Here is a 24,773-nt window from a genome sequence, read left to right on the forward strand (position 1 = left end):
AACGTTGTCAAACTTATAACACTAAAAAGATATTTTTAAAAAATGACAGTTAAGACACTTGATTTTATCTAAACATATTCAACACCACTATCCAATCTCACACTCCGTAAGAAAAACCCCATCGATCAGTTGGAGGCATGGAGACGGGATATCCTGGAAAACAAGAAACGACGGCTCATTTAAAATGTCACAAACAGTCCAGAGAATCCGAGATATTCCAGACTCATGTTGGAGACTTTCAGGAGAAAAAGGCTTCTTCACTCTGGATGGGACGGTCAACACTGAAGAAACACTGCAAGACGTTAACGTATAGTTAGTGCTGCATCAGGTGACCCCGAATCCTCCTTTAGGTGGAGGCTGCTGGGGGATTCCCATGATGCACTGGGTGTTTCTTCCTCACTCATTATGTGTTAACAGACCTCTCTGTATTGAATCATATCTGTTATTAACCTCTGTCTCTCGTCCACAGCATGTCTTTATCCTGTCTTCCTTCTCTCACCCCAACCAATCACAGCAGATGGCCCCGCCCCTCCTTGAGCCCGGTTCTGCCGGAGGTTTCTTCCTGTTAAAAGGGAGTTTTTCCTTCCCACTGTCGCCAAAGTGCTGCTCATAGGGGGTCATATGATTGTTGAGTTTTTCTCTGTATGTATTATTGTAGGGTCGACCTTACAGTATGAAGCAGCTTGAGGCGACTGTTGTGATTCGTCTCTGTCATCCAGACTAAATCTAATATTGTTGGTATGCAGGTACCTCATGAAAACTGTGTAATAAGTGTTTAACCTAACAGCATTTTTACTGTTTGAAGTCCTAATCCATCTATTGCACGGCTGGTTTCATATAAATCAATAAATTCATGTAAAAATGTGTAAATTCATGTTGTGTTTAAGAAAAACTAACAAAAATGTTTAAAAGCTTTATTTTCACATTATTGAGAAACTCTACACATCATTCACTATTCGTCTGTTATGTGAAGTTTTTAGTGTAGAATTTAAGAAAGAAAACATTTTCATGGTAAGAAAGAAAATCAGATTCATGTACAAATCTGAGGAAATGCTGTGAAGTTTTAGCTTTATTTCTAAAAACACTTTTGAAGGTTTGAAAACATTTTATTATTTTTATTTAAAGTGAAGCGAGGTACCAGGAGGCTTTTTGAATAAAAACAGCAGATTTCAGGTTATTAGTTTGTAAAATATGTTTATTTGTAAAAACACATTTGGATGTTAAAATGACATCACAGTGACATCAGCAGCCGTTTCTTCTGCTTCGATGGCGTGCGATCCTTCAGCGAGGCACACGTGACCGAGCGCGAGCGTCCGTCAGGAGAGACGACGGATTTTAAAGATGTGAAGTTCAGGAAACGCGACGAGCCTGAGCCGCCACACGGAGCTTCAACGGGTCGCAAAACTTCGTCTACAGATTAGCTTCAGGACAGAAACTGACGTCCAGCTACGGCGGCGAGAGCTGGAAACCACAGCGTGAGGTCAGACCTTAAAGTTTCCTCGCTCTGAGCCCGTGGCATTGAACAGTAACGAGGAAGAACGCTGAGAGCTTCCTGCTGGGCCGACCAACGCTCAGACATCGTTTCATCGCCTCCTGAAAGCTCAAAGTCACGCGTGCCAAACCTCAAACCAGCCGGAGAGCCAGGCTCCGCCTCAGCTCAACAAGCTGCTTCCTGCTGCGTACAGGATGTTCCTCCAACATCTCAACGTCAGCAGAGACAAAGCTGAGCCTCAGTAATCAGAGTACCTGGCTCGCTGCGTGCTGACAGCAGGGGGCTCGCTGCGGGGTCAGCAGCTGATGAAGGCACAGGTGTAAAAGAGGCGGAGTTCACCTTGAAGGCACTACAGGTGAGGCGCCTGACGGTCTCCTTTAAAACGACGGAGACTTTTTCGTTAACCGGGAGCCGAAACGTGACGGCGCCGTGTGAGGCGTAAACACCGGAAACAGCGTTTTTTTCTATCACATCGACGTCTGTGAGGCTGAAGGCCACGCGTGGACGCTCGCTCTCGTCACGTGTGCCGTCGCAGATCAGGATGAGGACACGTCACACAAACGCAGGAGGTTCAACAAACAGCGACAGAAATGTGACGAGTGCAGCGGCGCTTTAAGGCAAACGTAGTGTGTGAGGCAGTGATTGAGTCTTTATGTTCTCAGTGACAAACGTCACAGACTCGACCGTTGGAGGTAAGAACGAGGTCAAAGGTCACCTTTAACTCATAATGACTTTTGGGCCGCGTCCCCTTCAGACCTACAAAGTCGTCTCCTTGTTCACCTCTGCAGATTCCTTGATCGCTCCCTGGAAGTCCCGCTCCAAACGGGAAGCTTGGACCCGTGGCTGGAGGAGCAGCATTCCCGTTTGGTGTCTGAAATCGAGCCGACCGGTTCAGAGGTGCACAAGAAGAACAGACGCGCTCCCACGACCTCGTGACCTCCGGCACAATAAGAAGATCCTAGCTAGTGTCTACGAGCACTTTTTGTCTTTGCTGAATCATCGTCTAAAATTTATGTGCAAGAGCAGAACCGCCCCGAGCCAGTCGTTGTTACACCAAAGACAGAAAAGCTGCGCTTCTCCTCCCGAGGTAAACGACCTCTGATCCAGCGGTTCTGGTTTGAAGGCGTGCGATTGGTGGATTGTTCTGGCGGCAGAGTCGGGACCTGCAGCGCGGCGCTCACAGTGACGATTAAAGCGTGTGATTAGTGAGGCTGTGTGCAAAAATACATTTGGATTCATTCAGATGTGAAGCAAGAAAAATAAAAAAGACTTTACACTGTACAGGAGCTGAGGCGTGAGAGGCGGCGAGGCTAAAACTGCTCTGACAGCAGCTCGCAGAGTCTCTGAGACACCGAGTCCCTGCTGGTCCGGAGCGTGAGGCGGTACATCTGCACAGGAAGCAGTCAGAGTCACACACAGGTGAGGGCTGCACACAGAGTGTGTGTGTGTGTGTGTGCGCGTTTACCTGAGCCTGCATGTTGGGCTCCAGTCGGAGCAGGCAGCCCACCTGAGTCGTCTTCGTGTGAACGACTCCCGCTCCGACAAAGTTCGCAGGATTGGGATCGACGCCGTCCAGCAGAGCGACGCCGAAACCTAAAATCTGGAGGAAAACACATTTTCATATTCACACAGCGGGAATAAACGTGGCGTCTCTGCACGCCCGCGAGTCTCGCCGTCGCCACGCCGCTGTGCCGACCTCGAGTGACCTCAGCTTTGATGTTTGTGCAGCTGATCACGTTTGTCTGATCGCCACAGGCTGAAGAGCGTACGCTGTAATCTGATTACTGCTATAATTAGGGCTGTTCGATATAACGATATATATCTGATGATGATATAAAAACGTCTGTCGTTTGTTTCGTGGTGTCGCAAAATAAACTGTTTACAGCAATATTTGTTCATGTTCTGATGTCACTGTAGTTATTATTAATTTCTTAAAGTTCTCTTTATTATTTAATATAACCACACTACGGACGGACAAGCGCCTGTTTTTATGCGTTGTCGTTAGCAACAGCGACGGTAAAACCATCACGTGTCTGCTTGTTTATGTTCCACATAAACCTTTCACAATAAAGCTCAAGATCCTGTTGAGACTTAAATAAATTAAAGTCTTAAATAAATTAAATAAACTGAATCACGTGAAAGAGCAGATTATTTACGGATGAGAAGTAAAAAAGACGCCAGGTGCTAAAAAATAAACTTTAGACTCAAACGTTAGAACAGGCTTTTCCCCGCAGCACGCCGTGTAATAAACACTCACAAAGAAAACAGCGGCCGTTACAACTTATGTCAAAAAATGTTCATGCATCGGTTAAAACACTCGACTCCAGCTACACGACGCGCAGCAGGAAACACTTCACACAAGTCGAGCTGATTCACAGAATTTACAGAAAATGTTACATTTTTGTGATTTATATCGTTATCGGATGATAGATGTTTTATATCAGGAGATGAGGTTTTGGTCATATCGCACAGCCCTAATCTGATTACTGCTATAATGCAGCTATATTACTGTGTACTCTGTGACTCACACCTGAACCGAGGGTCAGAGGAGTTTATCCTCATCAAACCTCCAGCGTGCAATATCTGACCACTAGGTGTCAGTAGACTTCAGACACCTGAGCACAAACAGCTGACGACACGGAGCAGCCTGAGGGGGCGGCTGCTGTGATTCTAGCTGCGGAAATAAAACTGAACAAAAACCTTTTTACAGCCAAAGTGATTTGTGTTTTTTTACCTTGGCCTTGGCGACCTCGGTGTCCATCGGGTGTTTGGCTTTGAAGATTTTCTGGACCTCCTGCTGAGGACTGCGGACAAACAGAAGAAAGCTTCAGGAAACGAGTCCTCGATTACTACGTGACCCGTTTGAACCCCGACCCGTGATCCAATCCTGAAACACACTCGAGCTCTCTCAGATCAGACGTAAAACAGAACAAATGTTTGGTGTCAGCGCTCGAATTCAGAGGCTGAAGTGTTTTCAGTCACAGCAGCGATCGATCATCGATCGGCGTATTGATCAGTGAAAGCTGCGCTTACGCTCCGAGCTGCTTCCAGCGCTGGAAGAAGTCCTGTGACATCATCTCTGTGGGCTGGAAGAACTTGTTGAGCATCACGGGGAGCTTCACAGCGATGTTCTGCAGGGCCCCACCATACCTGAACGCGAGCACACACGCACACAAACACACACGTGTGCATTTATATCCTTGTGGGGACATCTCATTGACATAATGCTTTCCCTAGCCCCCACCCTACCCATCAAAAATGAATGCCTGACCCTGACCCTAACTGTGACCCTGACACTAAAACCACATTTTGAGTCTCAAAAATGCTTCAAACTCCTGGGATTTTGGTCCCCACGAGGGCTGTTTGTCCCCACAAGTATAGTAAACTACCAATTTTTGGTCCCCATGAAGATGTTAATACCTGTGCACACACACACACACACACCTGAACTGGATGTTGAGCACCGGCGCGTCGCTGAAGTCTGACACACACTCGATGTTCAGGATCTGCTGCATCTGAGCTCCGCCCTCTATCACCGGGTCGACCGTCTTCGAGTGGACGTTCAGCTGTGGACGCGACCGTTAAGGACTCTACTGAAGGTCACAGAGGTCAACATCATCAGAGACACAAACTCCTCTGAGTGAGCCTTCCTGATACTCACGGGGTTATTCTCAGACTACTGAGTGCACTATAGGGCTGCCACGATTAGTCGACTAGTCACGATTACGTCGACTATCAAAATCGTCGACGACTGATTTAATAGTCGACGCGTCGTTTGAAGCTTTGTAAGATCCCAAAAGACGCAGGAATAAGTAGTAGGATTTAAGAGTGTAATAACGGACTGAAACAGAAGATGGCAGCACTGCATGTACAAGGATGCCAGCTGCCGTTAAACCCCGAAGAAGAAGAAGCTGTGTCCCAGAATTCATAGCGCAGCCCAGCTCAGTTTCCAACAATGGCGGCAGCTAGTTAGTTTTAATATTACTCTTATTATTCTTTCTGGGTCACAAAATAAACGTTTAACATATTTTCATGCGAGAATGTAGCTGTTGTAAACCTCAAATATCTGCTCAGTTTATCAAGACACCACATATTTTCAAAAGCGCTCCGACGTTTTCGGAGACGTCTGTTAGCCACTAGCTCGATAGCTAGCCGGGGGCTAGGCTAACTAGAGCCGTGAGAACACCGGACTCCCGGCAAATCATTTTTAAACCCACCGCCGTCTTTCATTACTCAGGTTAAACATGATATATAAGTCACTTAGATAACTTAAAAATGTTATTGTTTGGCTTTTTTTAGTATTTTATTTGTTCCTGAGTAAATCGGTTTGGCTGAGATTAAAGTTATAGTTTTTACACAGCTGAATAAACGTCAAGCAGACAGCTGATTATCAGAAGTGTGAGATGCTCGAGAATTTACTCAGGTGTCCTGTTATATTTTAGATAGCAAGGAGTTTATTAAACTTCACCGAAACAATCTGCAAATTTCATTAAAATGTAATAAACTATCATCTTGTCTTTATTTTTAGTTAGCACAGACCTTAAACACTTAAAGCTGTAAGCTAATGATAGTTATATAAGAGCAGATGCTGCTGGTGCAATAAGCTGTATGTTTTACGTCCAATGGATGATGATCTGATTAGTCGACTAATCGCAAAAATAATCGGTGACTAGTTGACTATCAAAATAATTGTTTGTGGCAGCCCTAGTGTACTACTGAGTGCACACGTCTGTGATCAAACTCAAACTTTCAGCTGGATTTTATTCTTTTTAAAGGCAGGACGTTAACGTTAACGACACAAACACTAACACCAAGGATTTAACGTGCGAGCCCGTGACGTCCAACTCGTCTGCTCTGGTGTTTCAGTCTGCTCCACTCAGAGGTCACTTCACGCTTTTATTAACCTGCTCCCTGTTGCTCTCGGCCGTGATGATGTGAGTGCACAGACACAGTACAAACAGAGGACTGGTAGTAAACATGCATCAGCTTCCACAGCTCTGATGAAACAGGAAGTTCAGCGGGTATCTCACAGTCAGTTTCACCCACCGGGACGTCTTTGATCGCTCTGGAGATATTCTGATGTCACAGCATTAAAATCTGCTCTGATTGGATTTTCCTGCACTTTGGTAGCAGACGTTTGTTTCAGGGGGGCGTGGTCGTCACAGGACACCACGCCCACAGACATAGATGCTAAAGAATCGAATTTCTGTAGAAAACAGAATATAAATATTTAAAGAGGGTCTCGTCGCCTCTGCTCGGCTGTACTCGCCACCGGGGTCATGATGTTAAAGCCCAGCCCTCTCCAGCGCCGCCTCGAGTGGTTTTCTGAGTCGTGCAGAGCTGAAGCGGGAGCTCCTCGTGCTGCGGTTCGCTGTGCTGACGCAGAATTACGAGGTTTGTCATGAAAGGATATGAGACTTGAGCGCGTCGCTGCTGCTCACGGAGGAGGAGAAGCTGAGGAACTGGGTGGACGTCTTGTTCCCGTAGAACACGTACACGCGACCTGCGAGGGCGAGCGTCAACGTCAGGCAGCAATGATAACAAAGCTTCACAGAACAAACAAAAATAACTCAAACGAGATTTTAGAGTCTGGCAGGAGGAGGTCGTGCTTTTAAACCTCGATTTAACGAGCGGCTGCTCACCGAGGTTCTGCCGGTACTCAGACTTCAGGCCGATCTGTAACAGCTGGTTCTCGTAGATCACGCCGTTGTTCTTACAAACGAACCTGGAAGAAGAAAAACGTGACGACAGTTACACAAAGGAAATGTCATCGCGAGGCCGAGCACGGCGGTAAAGCGGCCTCTGGAATGACTCGCATCGCTAACGAGGAACGACGGCGTGCAGAGGTAAACACGGCATTCAGTGATGTCAGAGGCTAACCTCCTGTCAGGTCTCTCTGCAGCAGCAGGATGCACGGCACTGCAAAGAAACCTGCGGCAGTTTGTTGAGAGTTTCACACCGTCTGGTTCACGGTGTGCAAACAGCAGGCGTGACGCAGCGTCACACACACGGCCGAGGTCACATGCACGCTGCCTGCTTCACACAACACTCACAACACGACACTTATGTCACGTTACACGGGCATCCTCGTGGACGACTGCAGCGCTGTGAGAGCGGCGTGAGCACCTCCATCGACACACAACAGCTCGGTCTCTACAGGCCTCAGTTAGCATGAGAAAGGTCAAAGTTCATGGCTGTTTGCAAAGCTGCTGCAAACCTGAATGAGCCGCAGCGGCGCTGAGACCAACGCTGCCCACAGAGACAGAAACATGAGAGCAGGTCGCTGCAGCTGAACCTCACCTGAGGAAGTTCTCCTCCGATACCTCTGTGGCTGCAGGGGGGGCGGAGCTCTCGGAAAACACGTCGATGAGCAGATTGGCTCCTGATGAGGGGGCGGAGTTTAGATTCAGGACATCCGTAAAAGAGTGGGCGGAGCTCTGGAAGACAGATACCAGCAAACAAAGTGAGAACAGGTGGAGGTGTGAACTACACCCTCCTGCCAGGACTGATCGATTCACAGCTGATCGAGCAGCGCGCTCGTCAGTGCAGCTACTGGTTACCAAGTCAGGCTGACAGCACCACGGTCCTATCAGAGGAGGAGGGGCGGGGCCTGTCAGTAGGGAGAAGGTCATCCAACAGTGAAGAAGAAGATGGACAGAGTTTGAAGATGAAGGCAGCTGGAACAGCGACCTGCTGCAGGCTTTCAAACAGGTATTCGCAGATTTCACAGCAGCCAATCACAGCTCTGCATCTGTGGTTACCTTGTTCGTGGTGTCGCTGTTCTCGCTGTGCTCCGTGCTGCCGTTCACGCTGCGGCGACTGTCGTCCATGTCCGGCAGTTTTCCGGGTCCTTTCTTCTTCTTCAGCTTGGCCAGAATGGAGGACTCCCTCTCCGGGAACGGCGGCATTTCCTCCAGGACGGTGGCCTGTGCAGAGAAACAGGAAGTCAGTTAGCATCAGTGCTAGTTCGGCAGATGTCGCCACGGCGGCGGGTCTTAACGCACCAGGATGTCGGTGCTGGCGATGCAGCTGAGCCTCAGGTACTCGACGGCTCTCTGCTGAAGCTCCACGTCTGCGTTGCGAAGCTGGCTGTCGGAGCGCAGCACGTCCTGGATGGTGGCTTTCACTTCTGGAAACAAGTTGATGAACTTGATGTACGCCGACAGCAGCAGCGCCCGAGTCGGCACAGAGCACAGGTGGAACTTGGAGTGGAGGAGATTGAACTGGACCAGAGGGCTGAGGAAGAGGAGACAGAGTGGCGGTGAAACCTGCGAGCGGTGCCGTCAGCTTCAGCGGCGACGCGTCAGCTGAGAAATGACACGTTTCCTGTCTGCAGGCACATTTTTCCTATTCTGTCACAAAATCGTCCAATGAGAAGAGCTCAAAAACATTTATTATTCTTTAGAATAAAAATCTCAAACAACGAGACCAGACAAACATCCCCTGGACTGACGATCAGCTGTGGGTGTGGTTTGTACCTGGAGCGCGAGTCACCAGCAATCAGGTTACCGAACTCCCCCAGGATGTACCCGCCCACCTTCACCAGGTTCTCGTGGCAGGCGGGGGCTTGCAGCGCCTGCAGGTCAGAGAGGAAGTGACTTCATGAGACGGTAGAAGAACAAACGAACCACTCGCACGAGCCGGAAACACGTTCAGGATCACAGCTGCGTTTACGAAGGATTCCTTCATCCAACCGACCAATCACAGAGCTTTAAGCCCACTCGTTTCCTCACTCAGTGTTCAATGATCGAGCCAGTTTGGAGCCTTTAAAGAAACCCAAAATAAAACCTGGTCACATGATCAGACTGAAGCCACTCTGAACGCGTCTGCTGGGAAAAGAAGCGCGAGTTAAATCTGCGCCGTATCCTGACACGCTGCTCCCTGCAAATATAACTACACGTCACAGCAGTGCAGCTACTGTGATTGGCCCGGTCGGTCCCCGTGCGACCACATGCCAAATACACCGCGCGTGAGCATGAAGCTGGCAGCGGCGCCAGCTCGACAAAGATTCACCGCAGAAGTCTTAAAACAGCGGCGAGCCTCACCTCAAACACGGTCTTGGCGGCGTAACCTTGGACGTCGTCTCGGTTTATGACGATCTGGATGACGCGGTACCACACCTCCTCGCTGACGTAGTCCCCAGCGATGCGGATCAGGTTCAGGATGGTGTCCACGTACCAGGTGTAGTCCACGGCGTACTTCTCCGCCAGGATGGCCACTTTGAGCACCTGAGGAAGAGAAGCCAGAGGCTGAAGACGAGCGCTCACGCCGCTTAAAGTGAACGGCGAAACGTGCTGACATCACGACCCACTATCTCCTCTCTGATGGAGTAGTCGGCGGTCTCCAGGTAGCTCAGCATCTCTGCCACGATCTGCTTGGCGTTGCTGCGGTCGCACATGGCGTAGAGCAGATCCACGGCGCGCTGGCGAACGCTCACATCTCTCTCCGTCTGCACGGGACACACCAGGAAGCAAGTGTGAATTTCAAAGTAAAGGTCAGACTTATTTGAACCAAACGTTTGAGTTTTGTCAGGAGGGACGGCGTCCAGCTGAGACTCACCTTCAGAGCGTTGATCACAGTCTCCATGTGCGTCTTCACGGCCTCGTGGGAAAACTCGGAGCTGGCCAGCGTGCACATGCTCTCCAACGCCAGGTAGCGGAGGTTGGTTTCTCTGTGCTGGAGGAACTGGCCCAGCTGGTTACAGGCTCGCACCAACAGGGTGGGCTCGCTGGGAGACAACGGGGGACAAGCGTGAGGCTCAGACGCCCGAACACGCCGAGCGTGACGTCCGAGGACGACCGGAGATACGCGTGTCAGGAATGTGGGCCGGCCCAGGAACCCCTTCTACACTGCAGCACATCTGTACAACATCTGCTCGCTCAGCCCTCTGACATCATCTCATATTTGTGCCGTTTGTTTATGTTTAATCTGATTTGATCACGTTGAGCTTTTTGCACATTTTTACTTTGAACATTTAAATTTGAACTATTTTAAAATGTTAAATATTTCAATGTAACTTTCTGAGCTCATTAGATTCTGTTTTTAACATTTAACTTAAATTAATACTTTTAATTTATTACTTTGACTTTGTATTTGAGTTACATTTGTACTTACTGAGCTCTTTGTTCTGGTTTCCATGGCAACGCCTTATTTACGTTTTACACACAAACCTGTTTCATCTCCATCACAGGTGATAGGTCACTGTCACCCAATGACAGCTGAGCTAGGCACTGGCCCCGCCCACATGTGAAAGCAAACTGACGGATGTTTTGCCCGCCTCATGTATGACCTGCCTGTCATGGTGGATGATGAGGGCGATGGCTTCAAACAGAACGGCGTTCTTGGCGTTGGAGTGTTGGACCTTCTTGGACTTCGGAGGTTCCTGGGCTTTATTGAGGATGGTCTCCAAACACTCGGTGAGACGACTTCTCAGCGCGGCGTCCTCTGCAAAGAAAACCAGACGCTTCAAGCCCCGTCGCCACGGTTACGCCTCTCAAACCTTTACTCGTGGTGGACTAGCGCGTGCGCAGCAAACAGGAGCGGGCGTGTGTGGCGTACCTGGAGGAGGGTAGCACTGCAGCAGGCGCAGCAGTTTGACGGACAGCCACGGGGCCGCCACAAAGTAGTACGTGTAGTCCTGCAGGTCGATGGACGCCGACGTCACGATCTAAACAAACAGGAAGGAGATTAACGTCCCCGCCGGTTTATGATTGAGCCGAGCGACGCGTCACGCGGACACCCACCCTGCTGAGCCGGGCCACCGCCAGCGACACGGAGGTCTTAAAGTCATCCGGGTTCTTCTGGGCCAGAGTGGTGATGAGGCTGGTGGCTGCCGTCACCACGCCCTGGAATAAAGAAAGGCAGAGTCAGCGTTTCAGGGCGGGGCTTAAACTACGGCATCACATCGATCAGCTCGTTCTCACGATAAATATAAGTATTTAGCTCGCCACGAGGAGGCGGAGTCTCACCAGGTGCTGATCGTTCAGCAGATGGACGACCCGCGCGGTCCATTCGCCCATGGGCACGAGGTCGGGCGACGTCCTGTTGAGCCGTAACAGACACAGAGCTGCGCTCTGCTTCACGCTGTCCATCGTGTCCCTGAGAAGCAACGGCGACACGAGTTCACCAAACAGGAAGAAGACCAGCAGCCGAGGACACGCCCACATGCTCCTCCCATTGGTAATCAGACTACATCAGATTACACAGGCTTAAACCTACAGTCTGCTCACACTGTTCACACCAGCTCTTCTGTGTTATTTCAGTAACGCTGATGCGCCACGATCGCCGTTTTCTTATCGTTCACTCGTGAGCTCGTTCCCAGTAAACATCAGTCTGGCCCAGAAGGACGAGGTTTGCAGTCTTTTTGCTGTTCTTTGATTTTTAACTGATTTCTGCTGCATCACACTTCCCTGTCAGTGTATCCCTCCTCCAATAACTAGTTCCCTGATTAAGTGTCGCCTGTGGGCTGAGGCCCAAACAGAACACCAACATGTGTTTCAGTCTGAACATGAATCATCATCTATCTATCTATCCATCTATATCTCTCTCTCTCTATCTACCTATCTATATCTATCTCTATCTATCTCTCTATCCATCTCTAGCTCTATCTACCTATATCCATCTACCTACCTATATCTATCTATCTATCTATCTCTATCCATCTATATCTCTCTATATATCTATCTATATCTCTCTCTCTCTATCTACCTATCTATATCTATCTATCTATCTCTATCCATCTATATCTCTCTATATATCTATCTATATCTCTCTCTCTCTATCTACCTACCTATATCTATCTATCTATCTCTATCCATCTATATCTCTCTATATATCTATCTATATCTCTCTCTCTCTATCTACCTATCTATATCTATCTACCTACCTATCTCTATCTATCTCTATCCATCTCTATCTACCTATATCTATCTATCTATCTATCTATATCTATCTCTATCTATCTCTCTATCCATCTCTAGCTCTATCTACCTATATCCATCTACCTACCTATATCTATCTATCTATCTATCTCTATCCATCTATATCTCTCTATATATCTATCTATATCTCTCTCTCTCTATCTACCTACCTATATCTATCTATCTATCTCTATCCATCTATATCTCTCTATATATCTATCTATATCTCTCTCTCTCTATCTACCTATCTATATCTATCTACCTACCTATCTCTATCTATCTCTATCCATCTCTATCTACCTATATCTATCTATCTATCTATCTATATCTATCTCTATCTATCTCTCTATCCATCTCTAGCTCTATCTACCTATATCCATCTACCTACCTATATCTATCTATCTATCTCTATCCATCTATATCTCTCTATATATCTATCTATATCTCTCTCTCTCTATCTACCTATCTATATCTATCTACCTATCTCTATCTATCTCTATCTACCTATATCTATCTATCTATCTATATCTATCTCTATCTATCTCTCTATCCATCTCTAGCTCTATCTACCTATATCCATCTACCTACCTATATCTATCTATCTATCTCTATCCATCTATATCTCTCTATATATCTATCTATATATCTCTCTCTCTATCTACCCATCTCTATCTATCTCTATCTACCTATCTATCTACCCATCTCTATCTATCTCTATCTACCTATCTACCTACCCATCTCTATCTATCTCTATCTACCTATATCTATCTATCTACCTACCTATCTCTATATCTATCCATCTCTATATCTATCTATATCTATCTCTATCTACCTATATCCATCTATCTCTCTCTATCCATCTCTATATCTATCTATCTATCTATCTATCTATCTATCTATCTCTCTCTATCCATCTCTATCTTTATCTATCTCTATATCTATCTCTCTCTATCTATCTATCTATCTATCTATCTATCTCGCTTTTAAGGGTTGTTTCTGGAAACGTTTACCAAAGTGCCGACGGCCCGTAACAGCCGCTCGTTTTACTGGACGGAGGTGGAGTGCTGACTCCAGCTGTGAGTGAGGAGCTGTCTGTAACGACTGGAAGGATGGAGATGTGCGTGGTTATTCATCTCATCTGTTTCATGGCCTGTTACCCACACACTGCCTGCAGTCCGTGGATCGTCACTGTGTGATGAGCTCGGCTTTATTAAAGTGTAATGAGTGACGGCGCTGCAGGCCACAGCAGAGCAACCTCAGATAACGTCCGGTTGGATTTGGTGCCTCACAAACTGCTGCTGCAACAATCTACATAATTGACGTCGTATTTCTCGTGACCGGCTGGCGCCCACAGCTGACCCTGAACAGATTCATGACCAACACAAACAAACATTAAAGGAGCCGCTCGAGGCTAAAACGTGTTTGAGAACAAACCCGGCCACTAAGACTCTGGGAATCTCCGAGGCGAACGCCTCCGCCATCTCTCTGCTGCCCACGTTGGCGATGCAGTGCAGGGCCAGGTTCATGAAGGTGGGGTTGCGGCTGGCGAGGTCGTTCTTGATGGCGTTGTTGATGAGGCGGATCAGGTCGCTGTTGGAGTTGACCAGCACTGAGATGAAGAGGTAACCCTGAAAGGAGGAGACACGGCAAAGGTCACGTGACGGGATATTCTTCCTCTCTCCGACTCTGGAAATCCACAAACACACACAGCAGAGCCGGAGCGCCGCCACCACCCACACAGAGCAGCTGGAGGCGTGGCCTGTTACCAAAACATCAGCTGATCCCAGCGACTCTCAAATCAGCTGCCCTGACGATCATCATCATTTATTTACTCTCATGCTTAAAGTATTTTTACTGGATTACTCGTGTAACTGAACAGTCGTTGAGGCTTTGGAGGACTCCACGCCGTGCTGATCAGCCTCCACGCGCTCACTCGTTTCCTTTAAGGAAACAAAAACTGATCAATAAAATAAAACTGATCAGAAGCTGATTAACGACAGCTGCCCCACGTCAGGGTTGCAGAGATAAAAATTTACGTTTGCAGTAAATTTACATTCGTGTAGTTTCTTCTGTCACACACTTTACATGGAGTCTGGTGAGTTTAGAGCCTATGGCGCCTGCAGCTCCGCCTGCAGCGACTCAGCAGGAAGGATGCCCGCCAACAGCTCTGAAGCTCAGCACAGACCCTCAGAGACGCTCGGAGAGCTCAAGTCAAAGGCAGCTAGCTCTGTCTGACCCAGAGATACGACCACAGCGAGTTTGGGCTTTGAGAGACGGGACAGGGCGCGCTGCACTCGAGACTAAACTAAACGAGAAATTAAAGCAGAGCAATAATCATTTATCTTCTCTCATCGCCGGAAGCCTAAAAGTCACAGCTGGAAATAAAATCTAGTCTCTTGGAGCTGAAATGATTTGAGCCGATTCACTTCGCTCTCATCCAGAACACTGTTGGTAAAGTTGTTATTACACAGTTATTACTGCCTGCTTCATTAGAGGTTAAAACAAAAACACCAGGACGCCGCGAAAGGGAAACGAGCGTCACTGCAAGAAAAACATTTGGAACAAACATAAAATGTGTTTATCAACCCAGAGCGGCGTGAGGGGACAGTCCTGACGCTCTCGCACGTGATAACCCTGAAACATGGCGGCCGAGCGGCTCCGACACTCACGATCTGCTTCTCCGTGTACTTGTTGGAGCTCAGGAGGTTGACGGCCTCCATGTGCCCGAAGTCGATGTCGTGGCCCAGAAGGAAGATGAAGAGCAGCTTGCAGACATACTTCTTTTTACTGTAGCCGTCCAACGCCTTGTCTCCTGCACGCACGCACGCACACACACACACACACACACACACACTTTAATGTCTGTGTGATAAAAAGCAGCATTTTATTCCAAACAGCTGAGGCTCAGAGGGAAAAGCAGGTGGACTTCTAGTCAAATAATCCAAAGCCAGTGAGAGTGGGAGGTTCAGCATCTGCAGCAGTGCAACATCAAACACACATAATCTTTATTTTTGCATGACTGGGCTTTAATTCAGTGTTTGGAAACGTCATCATCCAATAAAACTGAAGAAAGATTGTTTTACGCCAGCCTCAGTACTTCATGGATGAGGAGCACAGTTGCAGAGACATGTGGACACAGTGGAAAGGCCGGGTGGAGAGGGTGGAGAGGGCGGAGAGGAGGCGCTATGTGGACACTCCCTGCCTGCATATCGCCTCCTCTCTGCAGACTAATTATAGGCAGCGAGGAACAGGTGGCAACAGGAGAAACAGCAGCAACCAGAGAGTCAGTGAGGTTTCACAGGGCAACACAAAGCAGTCGGGACAGGAAGCAGGAAGCACGTCAGGTGACTCGGCGAGCTCGTGTCTCCATCACCTACCTTTAAATTTGGAGCGGATGTTTGCCAGCTCCTTGTTTATCCTCTTTATCTCGGCCTCTTTACTTTTACCTGCAGACAGATCAGCGTTACTCAGCATGCACAGAGCTGCCATCACTCACGAATACAACATCCTGCCTTTTTTAAAGGACCCGCCCCCGCTGAGGAACGTGGCGTGCCGGTTTAATCGCACACTACAACATAAGAGCTTCCTGATAAAGCAGTGACATATCTTTACTTTATTATCTCCAGAAGCAGGAACCTCAGGCTGCCTGTTTTTGCAGCGTAGACCTGATGACGCTGCAGGATCACACAGAGCTAATCCTCCCTGCTTCCTGCTCCTTTCTCGCTCTGTTGTCACCAAAACCTCCAAATCGAACACGCTTTGTTCAGTAAGCCCCGAAACCAGCGGCTGAGACCATAAACCATCATTACAGTGTTTACTGAGCCCAGATCAGCTGAGCTGGAGCCTCGTTTTCTCACAGACTTCCATCCAATCAGACGTCTCTCTGCAACCGCAGGAGTCGCCCCCTGCTGGATGGTTTAAGACACTTCTGTGTCAGATTTACATTCAGCTAAATCCATCTTTATGTGCCGTCTCTGATTGTGACAGTAGGAACATTTTTCACGTGCTTTGTTGTGAAGAACGTGATTTATAACCTGATGAGCGTTCGCCAACATCTCACACTGACCGGATAATAAGAGGTGAAGGGAGCAGAGTGGATGTGGGAGCGCTCACACTGAGGGCCTGAATCAGCTGCACTATCAAACACAGAAGGCTTATTTTGAACTGTGAATCACAGTAAGCTGCTGTGGTGGATTCAGAATAAGTCACCCTGAAACGCCAGCATGAACAAAACCAGCAGAGCAGCAGCAGCCGGACGCTGCAGAATAAAATCAGGACGGTTTGTGTCGGGGCAGCAACAGGAAGCTCTAAGGCCGCGTTCCTGTTTTCTCACCCAGAACACTAACGTGCAGTTCTGCAACACCGTCGCCTACAACAGTGGTTTATTTATGCAGCACCACCTCACAACAACAGCCATCTCTGGGTTTATACTGGAAACGGATTTCATGCTGTAGGTCAGGACCCAACAACAATACAAACACAATATAAAAGATACTTCCTATCAAAATCTCACAGGGGCCCAGAGGAAAAGGCTGTAAGGCAACATACGGACCACGTGGGTGAAAGTCACCTGACTTTAGTGTTTCAGGGTCAAGGTCAGGGGTCAGAGTTGTCACAGAGACGGCAGCGCAGACTCACGTCACAGAGTGTAAGGATGCTGAAAGAGGCCAAAAACCACTGGACTGGTCATCATGCAGGTACCGCAGAGCCGTCCCGTCACACAGCAGCTGGTTCCGTTACTGTAGCTGTAACTCACCTGCCTCCGTCTCACCTTTCCCGTGTACCTGCCCACTAACACGGACACACTCTCATTTCAAACTTTTATTCAACCCGCTGCTGGTTTTCTCCAAACCCCCTGGAGAGCAGCACCGCCTCCTCTCGCTCTTTCGCGAGTACTCAGATTACCGTTTTGCGTTACTTTTTGCTTTTAACGTTAATTCCAGCTAACGCCAACTGAGGCGGTGGACCGGAGATTTTACACACCGACTTTTACGACCTGCTAAGGCGGCACTGAGCCGCTCATGTCGGCCTGATAAAGCAGCTCACGCAGTTAAAAGTGACGGTTTGTTTATCTCCCCACGGCGGCCCACGCCCTTTGACACGGTGACGTTAGCAGCTCCGAGCTAGCAGCTAGCGATGATTAGCCGGGGAGGCTTGAGCGCTGGGCGGGAATTTATCCCACTTTAACGGGCTAAATGTGTCCAGAACGAGGGCGGCAGGGGCGGGAAACTGACCCCGGGCTCGAAGTCCCCCACCCGGGCGTGTTCCCTGAGGTCCCCGCGGTACAGAGGCTAGCCGTGCCTAGCTGCGGGGTGAAGGAGACAAACTCACAGTTCCTGATGTCGGAGATGAACACGGCCAGTCCGCGCATCCCGTCCCCTTTAGACACCGCCGGCATCCTCTCCGCTGCTGGGGGGCTTCAGCTGACCCGGACAACCCACTGCTCGAACTCTGAACTCTGTCTGTGGAACCGCGAACCGCCGCTGCGAGCACCAGGAGCCCCGACATGTGACCGAGAACCAGACGGGCCGCGTCCCCTTCAGCGCGGAAACGCCCTGTTCCAGCCTCCTAAGGCGGGCCGCGTCCCAAACATGTTCGCTTTACCCACTCCACTGAGTGAACGCACCCGGCCCAGAACATCTGGAGCATGAGCACCGAGGACGGGAGAGCTCCCAGATGTTTGGGAGACTGCTGTCTTCACACTCAGAATCTTTTTTATTAAAACTTTTATTCATTTTTTCAGTTTACACATTTGATATGTTGTGACTTGCATTCTGTTTTTATGTACTTTTATAAACGCACCAACTTTTTTGTAATTGACGTTATGACATCAAGACAAACAGCTGGGTTATAAGGCAGAGATTCATCTTTTGATGAATTTCTGAAGGCCCTGTGACAGACTGGCGACCTGTCCTGGATGTACCAGGCCTCCCGCCCTGTGGTAGCTGGGATAGGCTCCAGCGTCCACACAACCCTGAATCGGATAAGTGGAAGAGAAATGATGGATGAATTTCTGAAATTTGATAAGCATATCGATGAATTAACATCTGTGGTTGGATAATTAAGTCCTATGTTGTACTGATAAAAAGGGTTTTTATAACTGGATTTAATCTTTCACCTTCATTCATAAATAAACAAATATGTAAGACTGCTTTCTTCCATTTGTGCAACATCTCTAAAGTTAGAAATATCCTGTCTCAGAGTGACGCTGAAAAACTAGTTCATGCATTTATTACTTCCAGGCTGGACTACTGCAATTCATTATTATCAGGATGTCCTAAAAACTCCCTGAAAAGCCTTCAGCTAATCCAAAATGCTGCAGCAAGAGTCCTGACAGGGACTAGAAAGAGAGAGCAGATTTCTCCTGCTTTGGCTTCCTGTTAAATCCAGAATTCAAAATCCTGCTCCTCACATACAAGGTCTTAAATAATCAGGCCCATCTTATCTTAATGACCTTGTAGTACCATATCACCCTATTAGAGCACTTCGCTCTCGCTCTGCAGACCTACTTGTTGTTCCTAGAGTATTTAAAAGTAGAATGGGAGGCAGAGCCTTCAGTTTTCAGGCCCCTCTTCTGTGGAACCAGCTTCCAGTTTGGATTCAGGAGACAGACACTATCTCTACTTTCAAGATTAGGCTTCAAACTTTCCTTTTTGCTAAAGCATATAGTTAGGGCTGGACCAGGTGACCCTGAATCCTCCCTTAGTGATGCTGCAATAGACGTAGGCTGCCGGGGATTCCCATGATGCATTGAGTTTTTCCTTTCCAGTCACCTTTCTCACTCACTATGTGTTAACAGACCTCTCTGTATTGAATCATATCTGTTATTAACCTCTGTCTCTCTTCCACAGCATGTCTTTATCCTGTCTTCCTTCTCTCACCCCAACCAATCACAGCAAATGGCCCCGCCCCTCCCTGAGCCTGGTTCTGCTGGAGGTTTCTTCCTGTTAAAAGGGAGTTTTTCCTTCCCACTGTCACCAAAGTGCTTTCATGGGCTCATATGATTGTTGGGGGTTTTCAGTATAAAGCACCTTGAGGAGACTGCTGCTGTGATTTGGTGCTGTATGAATAAAATTGAATTGAACTGAATTAAAACTTCCTAGGTTGTCTAACCCCCTTTTTGCATCATCAGTCATTGTGTGAAATTGCAAATGCCCATTCCCAGCCTTTTCTCCTCGATTGTAATAAGATGTTTTGAGCCAGAGCGAGCTTTTTCTCTGCTTTGTCTGTTGATTTGAGTAGTTGTAGTCTTTATTTTTAATAAGCTCAAGTTCCAAGAGTTTAATCTGTTTTCCTGAAATTTCCATTTCATTTTTCCTCTTTAAATGTTGGAGCTTGTAAAGCTGATTCATTCTCCTCCCAGCTTATGTTGGTACTAGTTTGGCCAGTATCTGATCCAAAATAGATGCTGTTCTGAATTTAACGTATGTAACAAATTCAGTTTTGTTCCGTCTATATAAATGGTCTGATTCTTATATAGCGCTTTTCTGCTCTCCTGGAGCACTCAAAGCGCTCTATACAACAGGCCTCATTCATCCATTCACAAGTGCAAACTCATCTACATTCACAGTCCGATGAGCACCTTGGGGTCAGTATCTTGCCCAAGGATATTTGACATGCAGACTGGGGAAGCCAAGGATCGAACCACCAACCTTCTAATCAGTAGATGATCTGCTCTTCCACCTGAGCCACAGCCACCCACCCATAAATGCTAACAGACAGGACCATGGTCACTTATAACAGCTGTACCAGCAGTTTTTCACTTGTGATAACAGCTCTCTTGACACAGGGAAGTTATCTATGGGGGGGGGGGGGGGGGGGGGGCAAGTTTTAAATGTACTATAGTGACACGAGTATTCCACTTTTCCAGGATTCGGTTCATGCCACACCTCGACCAGGTTTAGATCTGCAGTGAATTGTTTTAGTATTCTTCGAGTTTGAGGCTTACGTCTATGTCTCCCTGTGGAACAAACAGTTATTGGGTCTAATTAAAATCCCCTCTAATAATGTACAAGGCTTGCAAGACAGATGCTCTTGGAAACCAACTCAGAAACTTTGGGCTCCTCATTCAGGCCATAAAGAGCAGTTAGATTGAATCTAGGAGAAAGGATATTATATTTAGTCCCCTGACATTCCAGTGTGTGAATTTTATATTACAAGTTGTCTGGATAGTTGTTTGTTGTGGTAAATGATGCTGAGACATGATACAAGATAAACAAACAACAACACATTTATACGCACATCGCTTAGACTTGAGTTACCCGCCCTTAACCAGAACTATAACCGAGTCGTATCCTGATCCACTCTATGGAGATGGAATCCCCAGAAAGTTCCCTTTCCAGTAAACGTCTTCTTGTTCGCATTAAACTCACAGCGTTGTCATATTGTCTCAGCTGAGGAGTCATGGGTAAAGAAGAGCCTGCTTCCTTCCAATGTGATATTCTGCTGTTTGTGTGGAAACTCCAGAAACTGGATAAGACCAGCTCTGTTCTGATTGGGTTTTGGTGGGCCAAGGGTTTGATGAGGTCGCTCTAAGTTGAAGGATCTGTTGGTGTCCATCTCTTGTACGAGTTCCAGCATCAGCTCAACAGCTCCAGCACCTTCCCGGGGCCCAAACAGTTGTTGATTATTTCAAAATAATTTCTTTGACTCCGGTTTTCCAAATCTTTCATTTTTGACTCCTGGTAGCCAGTTTGCTCCATTGCTTTGGCTCCAGACGTTCTTCGGGTTCTTCTGTCTGCAGGCGGCGGCGCTCTACTTTCTGCTCAATCTCTGTCAAACTGGTGTGTTGTGACACAATTGGTCATCCCACCCATTTTACCAACGCTGTCAATGCTGGACTTAAACTGCAAGCCAAGCGTCCTCAACTCTCTTAACGCTACCTTCGGTTCCACCATCCTGTTAGTAGCACCTTCATGTTGTTGTTCCTCTGAAGGAACTTTGGGTTTGTGAGCTTTGACATGGCTCGGCTTACTTTGGTGTGGTTAGTTGAAAGTTTCAAGGTCATGCTGAGCCTCCAAGCTGTGTGTCGTTCCACGCTAAGTATCCCTGACAGGATTTGTTTCCCATGCGTTGCGAGCACGCACTGGGCTTTCCAAATCACGGACAAACTGTATCCCTCATTCTTGATTTTCAGTTAACAAACACTTCTTATAGTGACTAACTGCTCCTGAAGTTTTGGAGCTCTTTAGAGCCGCAGTCCCGACCCCCAGGCCATGGACCGGTACCGGTCTGTGAGTCGTTTGGTACCGGGCCACGAAAGTTGAACTTGGTTGGCTATGGTTTTTAAGGTTGTTATCGTTTTTATCATTAACTTGGTTCCCTGGGTCTTTTCCTGTGTGTTATGAATAAATCTTCTTTTTTTTTTTGGTACCGGTACTAGTTTTATTTTGTTGTATTTATCCGCGACACCTTAAAGGCCGGTCCGTGAAAATACTGTCGGATATAAACCGGTCCGTAACACAAAAAAGGTTGGAGACCGCTGGTTTAGACAGTTTCAGTGGGATCCAAATAATTATCAGCCAAACTGTCCTGTTTTTGTTTTTTTAATTTATCCCGTCCGATAACAGGTGAGAACAATAAATGTATAATTTTCTGTTGTAACCCACAGACTGAACGCCAGTGTAGCGACACTCGTCTTTCACCTTTTCACTAAAGTCAAACGTCACTTCCACGTCTAGTTGGTTGTAATGGAGGCGGAGTCAGCTGGGTCCACTCTCCCTGCCCAGCGCGCGCTAGATCCTGACGGGGATAGCCACCGTGGTACGACACCCCCGCATGTAGAGAAACTTTTAACATGAAATTTTGAGTCTCAAAGAAAGAAAACATGTTATTTCCATGTAACTGTCATGCTGCGTTAAACAAATGTGACACGTTTTATCACGATGACAAAAATATGAAATAAATAAATTTGCAGATGGTTCTCTATAACTCCCAAAGTAATTTTGTTCAGTATGTGCGTGACTTTGATTTCAACCTACTCTACCTACAGTTTCAAGTAGATCTTAAACTGAACCCGCAGCTTGTATCACTTCATCGGGTCTTCCAGCATCATCGTCGGCCCCAAATTGTCCATAATGTAGACGTGCAGCGCTGCACCTTCAATCATTATAATGCGAACATTTGTGGAAACACAAAGAGGCTCATCAGTTTGTTTTATTTGAAAAAGATGAAGAAAGATTTTCTCTCCTCTGTGTGTTTCAGGGTTCAACATGAAACCTCTTTATTCAAAGTGACCTGACTGTCGTGAAAAGTCTGCAGGCAGCCAGAACTCACGGCACACCTGTTCTCAGCTTAAAGTTTTCACGCTGCGCTTTAACTCATCAGTGATTGCTTTCTTGAGAGGAATGTTTTTCATCACATGATCAATGAGCCCCTCTACAGTTTCCCATTTCAGATGAACTAAAATAGCCATGACTGATTCAAGGAGCTCGTCCAGCTGAGCAGGAGGCATCTCCCGCAGGATCTGAGGCAGAGGCTTGAAATCGTCACTGGTCTTCCAGCTGTAGATGCCTCCGATGGCTGCACCTGGAAGACAAGAGGGTGGATGGAGAGTCACATATGTTGCTTCAGCTGTTTCTCTTCATTCATCACCATGGAAATGGCCGCTGTGGTGAAATATTTCTGCCTGTCTTGAAGAGGAGACTGAGAGTAAATTATATCTGATGGGACTGAGGTTCAAGTTCATCGCATGACTGTTAAAATGCTTCGGTCCCCTTAACTCCACAAAGCTTCAAAGAATTTTCACTTCATTGCAACTTATGTGTTGGTTTGGTTCAACAGTTTCCCAGCAGAGAGCAGACGGAGACTCAAAGTTTACCGCTCACAGTTTGCTGATCTGCACTTAAATGGACAAAAAGTTCACGTGCAACAGTTTATATTTTTGAAGTTGAGAAGTTAAAGCTCTGTGTGAGGGATCGTTTTCTCCCAGTTCCACATACGTATAGATTTTTTTAACATGGCAGTCTCTCAGTCCAATAACCCAATTAAAAAAATAAAAAAATCTGATTGATTTTGTCCTGCACTGAAGATCTCACTGTGTGCTCGATTCTTTCGTTTCATTTGGCCCGTTCATCAGCTGCTTCACAAATGGATAATTGATGTACTCACCCACAGCAAACCCCGGAGGACCACCAACCAGCCCACCAACAACCGCACATCCTCCGCTCTTAATTCCTCCTTTCACCAAGTTCTTCATGGTGACCTTGAGATCTGGCTCAGACCATAATTTGTCGAGCAGTTGTTGGAGATCTTTTTTTATTTTGTCGTCCATCTCACTGATGAAGGATTTGGGTAAAATTCTCTGTCAGTTTCTGCCTGGATGTAACTGTGATGTGATTTTACTGTCAGAACAAATTCAGTTTTATTCATAAAGCAGCAAATCACATGAGGCCTGTCAGGTCCAAGCAGCAGACGTTCAGTCTAATATTTAATCAGAATAAAAATATTCAGATTTATAATATTTTTGACTGTTAAGTTGATTCATGTCGCGAACTTTTAAAAAACACTCCTGACTCGTCCACAGGAGTGAAAGTTAAAATAAGCTAATATAGATGACATGGATCAGCTGGTGCGATCAATGACTGATCAAGTTTAAGTGACAAGTAGCAGAAAGAAAGAAAAGCTGTAATGATCTATGTTTCTTACCTTTGCTGTCCTGAAGGAATGAAATCTGCCGCACGAGCACAAACACACACCTTTATAACAGGTGTGTGTTTGTGTTTCAGTTTCATTATTTCCAGCTCATCATGCAAATATAAATACTGCAATACTTTCATCAGTGACTGCAAAATGTCTGAAATGACCCCCCCACTGTCTCCAGATGCTGCTCATGAGCATCGTCTCAGAGCAGGGGTGGGCAATCTCAGTCCACGAGGGCCGGTGTCCTGCAGGTTTTAGATCTCACCTTGGGTCAACACACCTGAATCACATAATTAGTTCGTTACCAGGCCTCTGGAGAACTTCAGGACATGTTGAGGAGCTAATTTATCCATTTAAATCAGCTGTGTTAGTTCGAGGACACATCTAAAACCTGCAGGGACAGACCTGGGCTAGAGGCACAGAGAGCCAGTGCTGATGAACACAAATGATGTAGCTCAGCGGGGGAGATGGATTCAACAGCATCTGATGGTAACTCTTACAGCCCGGCTTCTTTCACTACAAATGTTGGATGAACACGATCAGAGCTGAAAAGACTCTGATCGGCTCTTCTGGAACAAACAGAAAGAATCTGATAAACCTGCTTTCTGCAGCAGCGCCTGGCATTTACCGGAAACCTGAAGCTCACTCACCTTCATATTAAACAAGCAAACAAAAACTTTAAGCTCTGACTTGGTGACCAGAATTTTGTTTGATTCATTCAT

At 47.0% G+C, this 24,773-nt stretch overlaps 2 protein-coding genes across 3 annotated transcripts; both read right to left on the bottom strand.

Moving 5' to 3' along the window:
- Nucleotides 1-1,174: 1,174 nt before the first annotated feature.
- Nucleotides 1,175-17,965, bottom strand: LOC146526310 (AP-2 complex subunit alpha-2). 2 transcript variants are annotated; one of them, XM_085155046.1, is made up of 22 exons: nt 17,743-17,965; nt 15,789-15,857; nt 15,081-15,223; nt 13,846-14,039; nt 11,461-11,590; nt 11,236-11,337; nt 11,051-11,159; nt 10,786-10,936; nt 10,052-10,220; nt 9,804-9,941; nt 9,538-9,720; nt 8,971-9,068; nt 8,497-8,728; nt 8,254-8,418; nt 7,793-7,929; nt 7,135-7,217; nt 6,905-6,995; nt 4,937-5,059; nt 4,526-4,642; nt 4,227-4,296; nt 2,958-3,092; nt 1,175-2,880 (listed from the first exon to the last, which is right to left on the bottom strand). In XM_085155046.1, the coding sequence occupies exons 1-22, from the start codon at nt 17,807-17,809 to the stop codon at nt 2,803-2,805; spliced, it is 2,784 nt and encodes a 927-aa protein (XP_085011172.1). In that variant the 5' UTR covers nt 17,810-17,965; the 3' UTR covers nt 1,175-2,802. The 2 variants fall into 2 exon arrangements, with proteins under 2 accessions (XP_085011172.1, XP_085011181.1); XM_085155055.1 differs by having other exon boundaries at nt 10,052-10,216; nt 10,782-10,936.
- Nucleotides 17,966-21,733: 3,768 nt separating this feature from the next.
- On the bottom strand, nt 21,734-24,443 carry LOC146526311 (protein C19orf12-like). The gene is made up of 3 exons (XM_085151071.1): nt 24,074-24,443; nt 23,521-23,770; nt 21,734-22,938 (listed from the first exon to the last, which is right to left on the bottom strand). Exons 2-3 carry the CDS (start codon nt 23,681-23,683, stop codon nt 22,700-22,702), a joined length of 402 nt encoding a protein of 133 aa, XP_085007197.1. The 5' UTR covers nt 23,684-23,770; nt 24,074-24,443; the 3' UTR covers nt 21,734-22,699.
- Between the last annotated feature and the right edge of the window lie 330 nt (nt 24,444-24,773).

The sequence above is a fragment of the Neolamprologus multifasciatus genome, chromosome 1 (genome assembly GCF_963576455.1).
Source record: "Neolamprologus multifasciatus chromosome 1, fNeoMul1.2, whole genome shotgun sequence".
In the NCBI taxonomy this organism is placed as follows: Eukaryota; Metazoa; Chordata; class Actinopteri; order Cichliformes; family Cichlidae; genus Neolamprologus; species Neolamprologus multifasciatus.

Bases quoted from the DNA above. Each gene is read 5' to 3' on its own strand.
- LOC146526310 (XM_085155046.1), bottom strand. From the start codon at position 17,809: ATGCCGGCGGTGTCTAAAGGGGACGGGATGCGCGGACTGGCCGTGTTC. The intron at 9,942-10,051 runs GTGAGTCTCAGC...TGTCCCGTGCAG, and splicing joins CTGTGATCAACGCTCTGAAG to ACGGAGAGAGATGTGAGCGT. The intron at 6,996-7,134 runs GTGAGCAGCCGC...TCGCCCTCGCAG, and splicing joins TGAGTACCGGCAGAACCTCG to GTCGCGTGTACGTGTTCTAC.
- LOC146526311 (XM_085151071.1), bottom strand. From the start codon at position 23,683: ATGGACGACAAAATAAAAAAAGATCTCCAACAACTGCTCGACAAATTA. The intron at 22,939-23,520 runs GTGAGTACATCA...CTTGTCTTCCAG, and splicing joins TCCTCCGGGGTTTGCTGTGG to GTGCAGCCATCGGAGGCATC.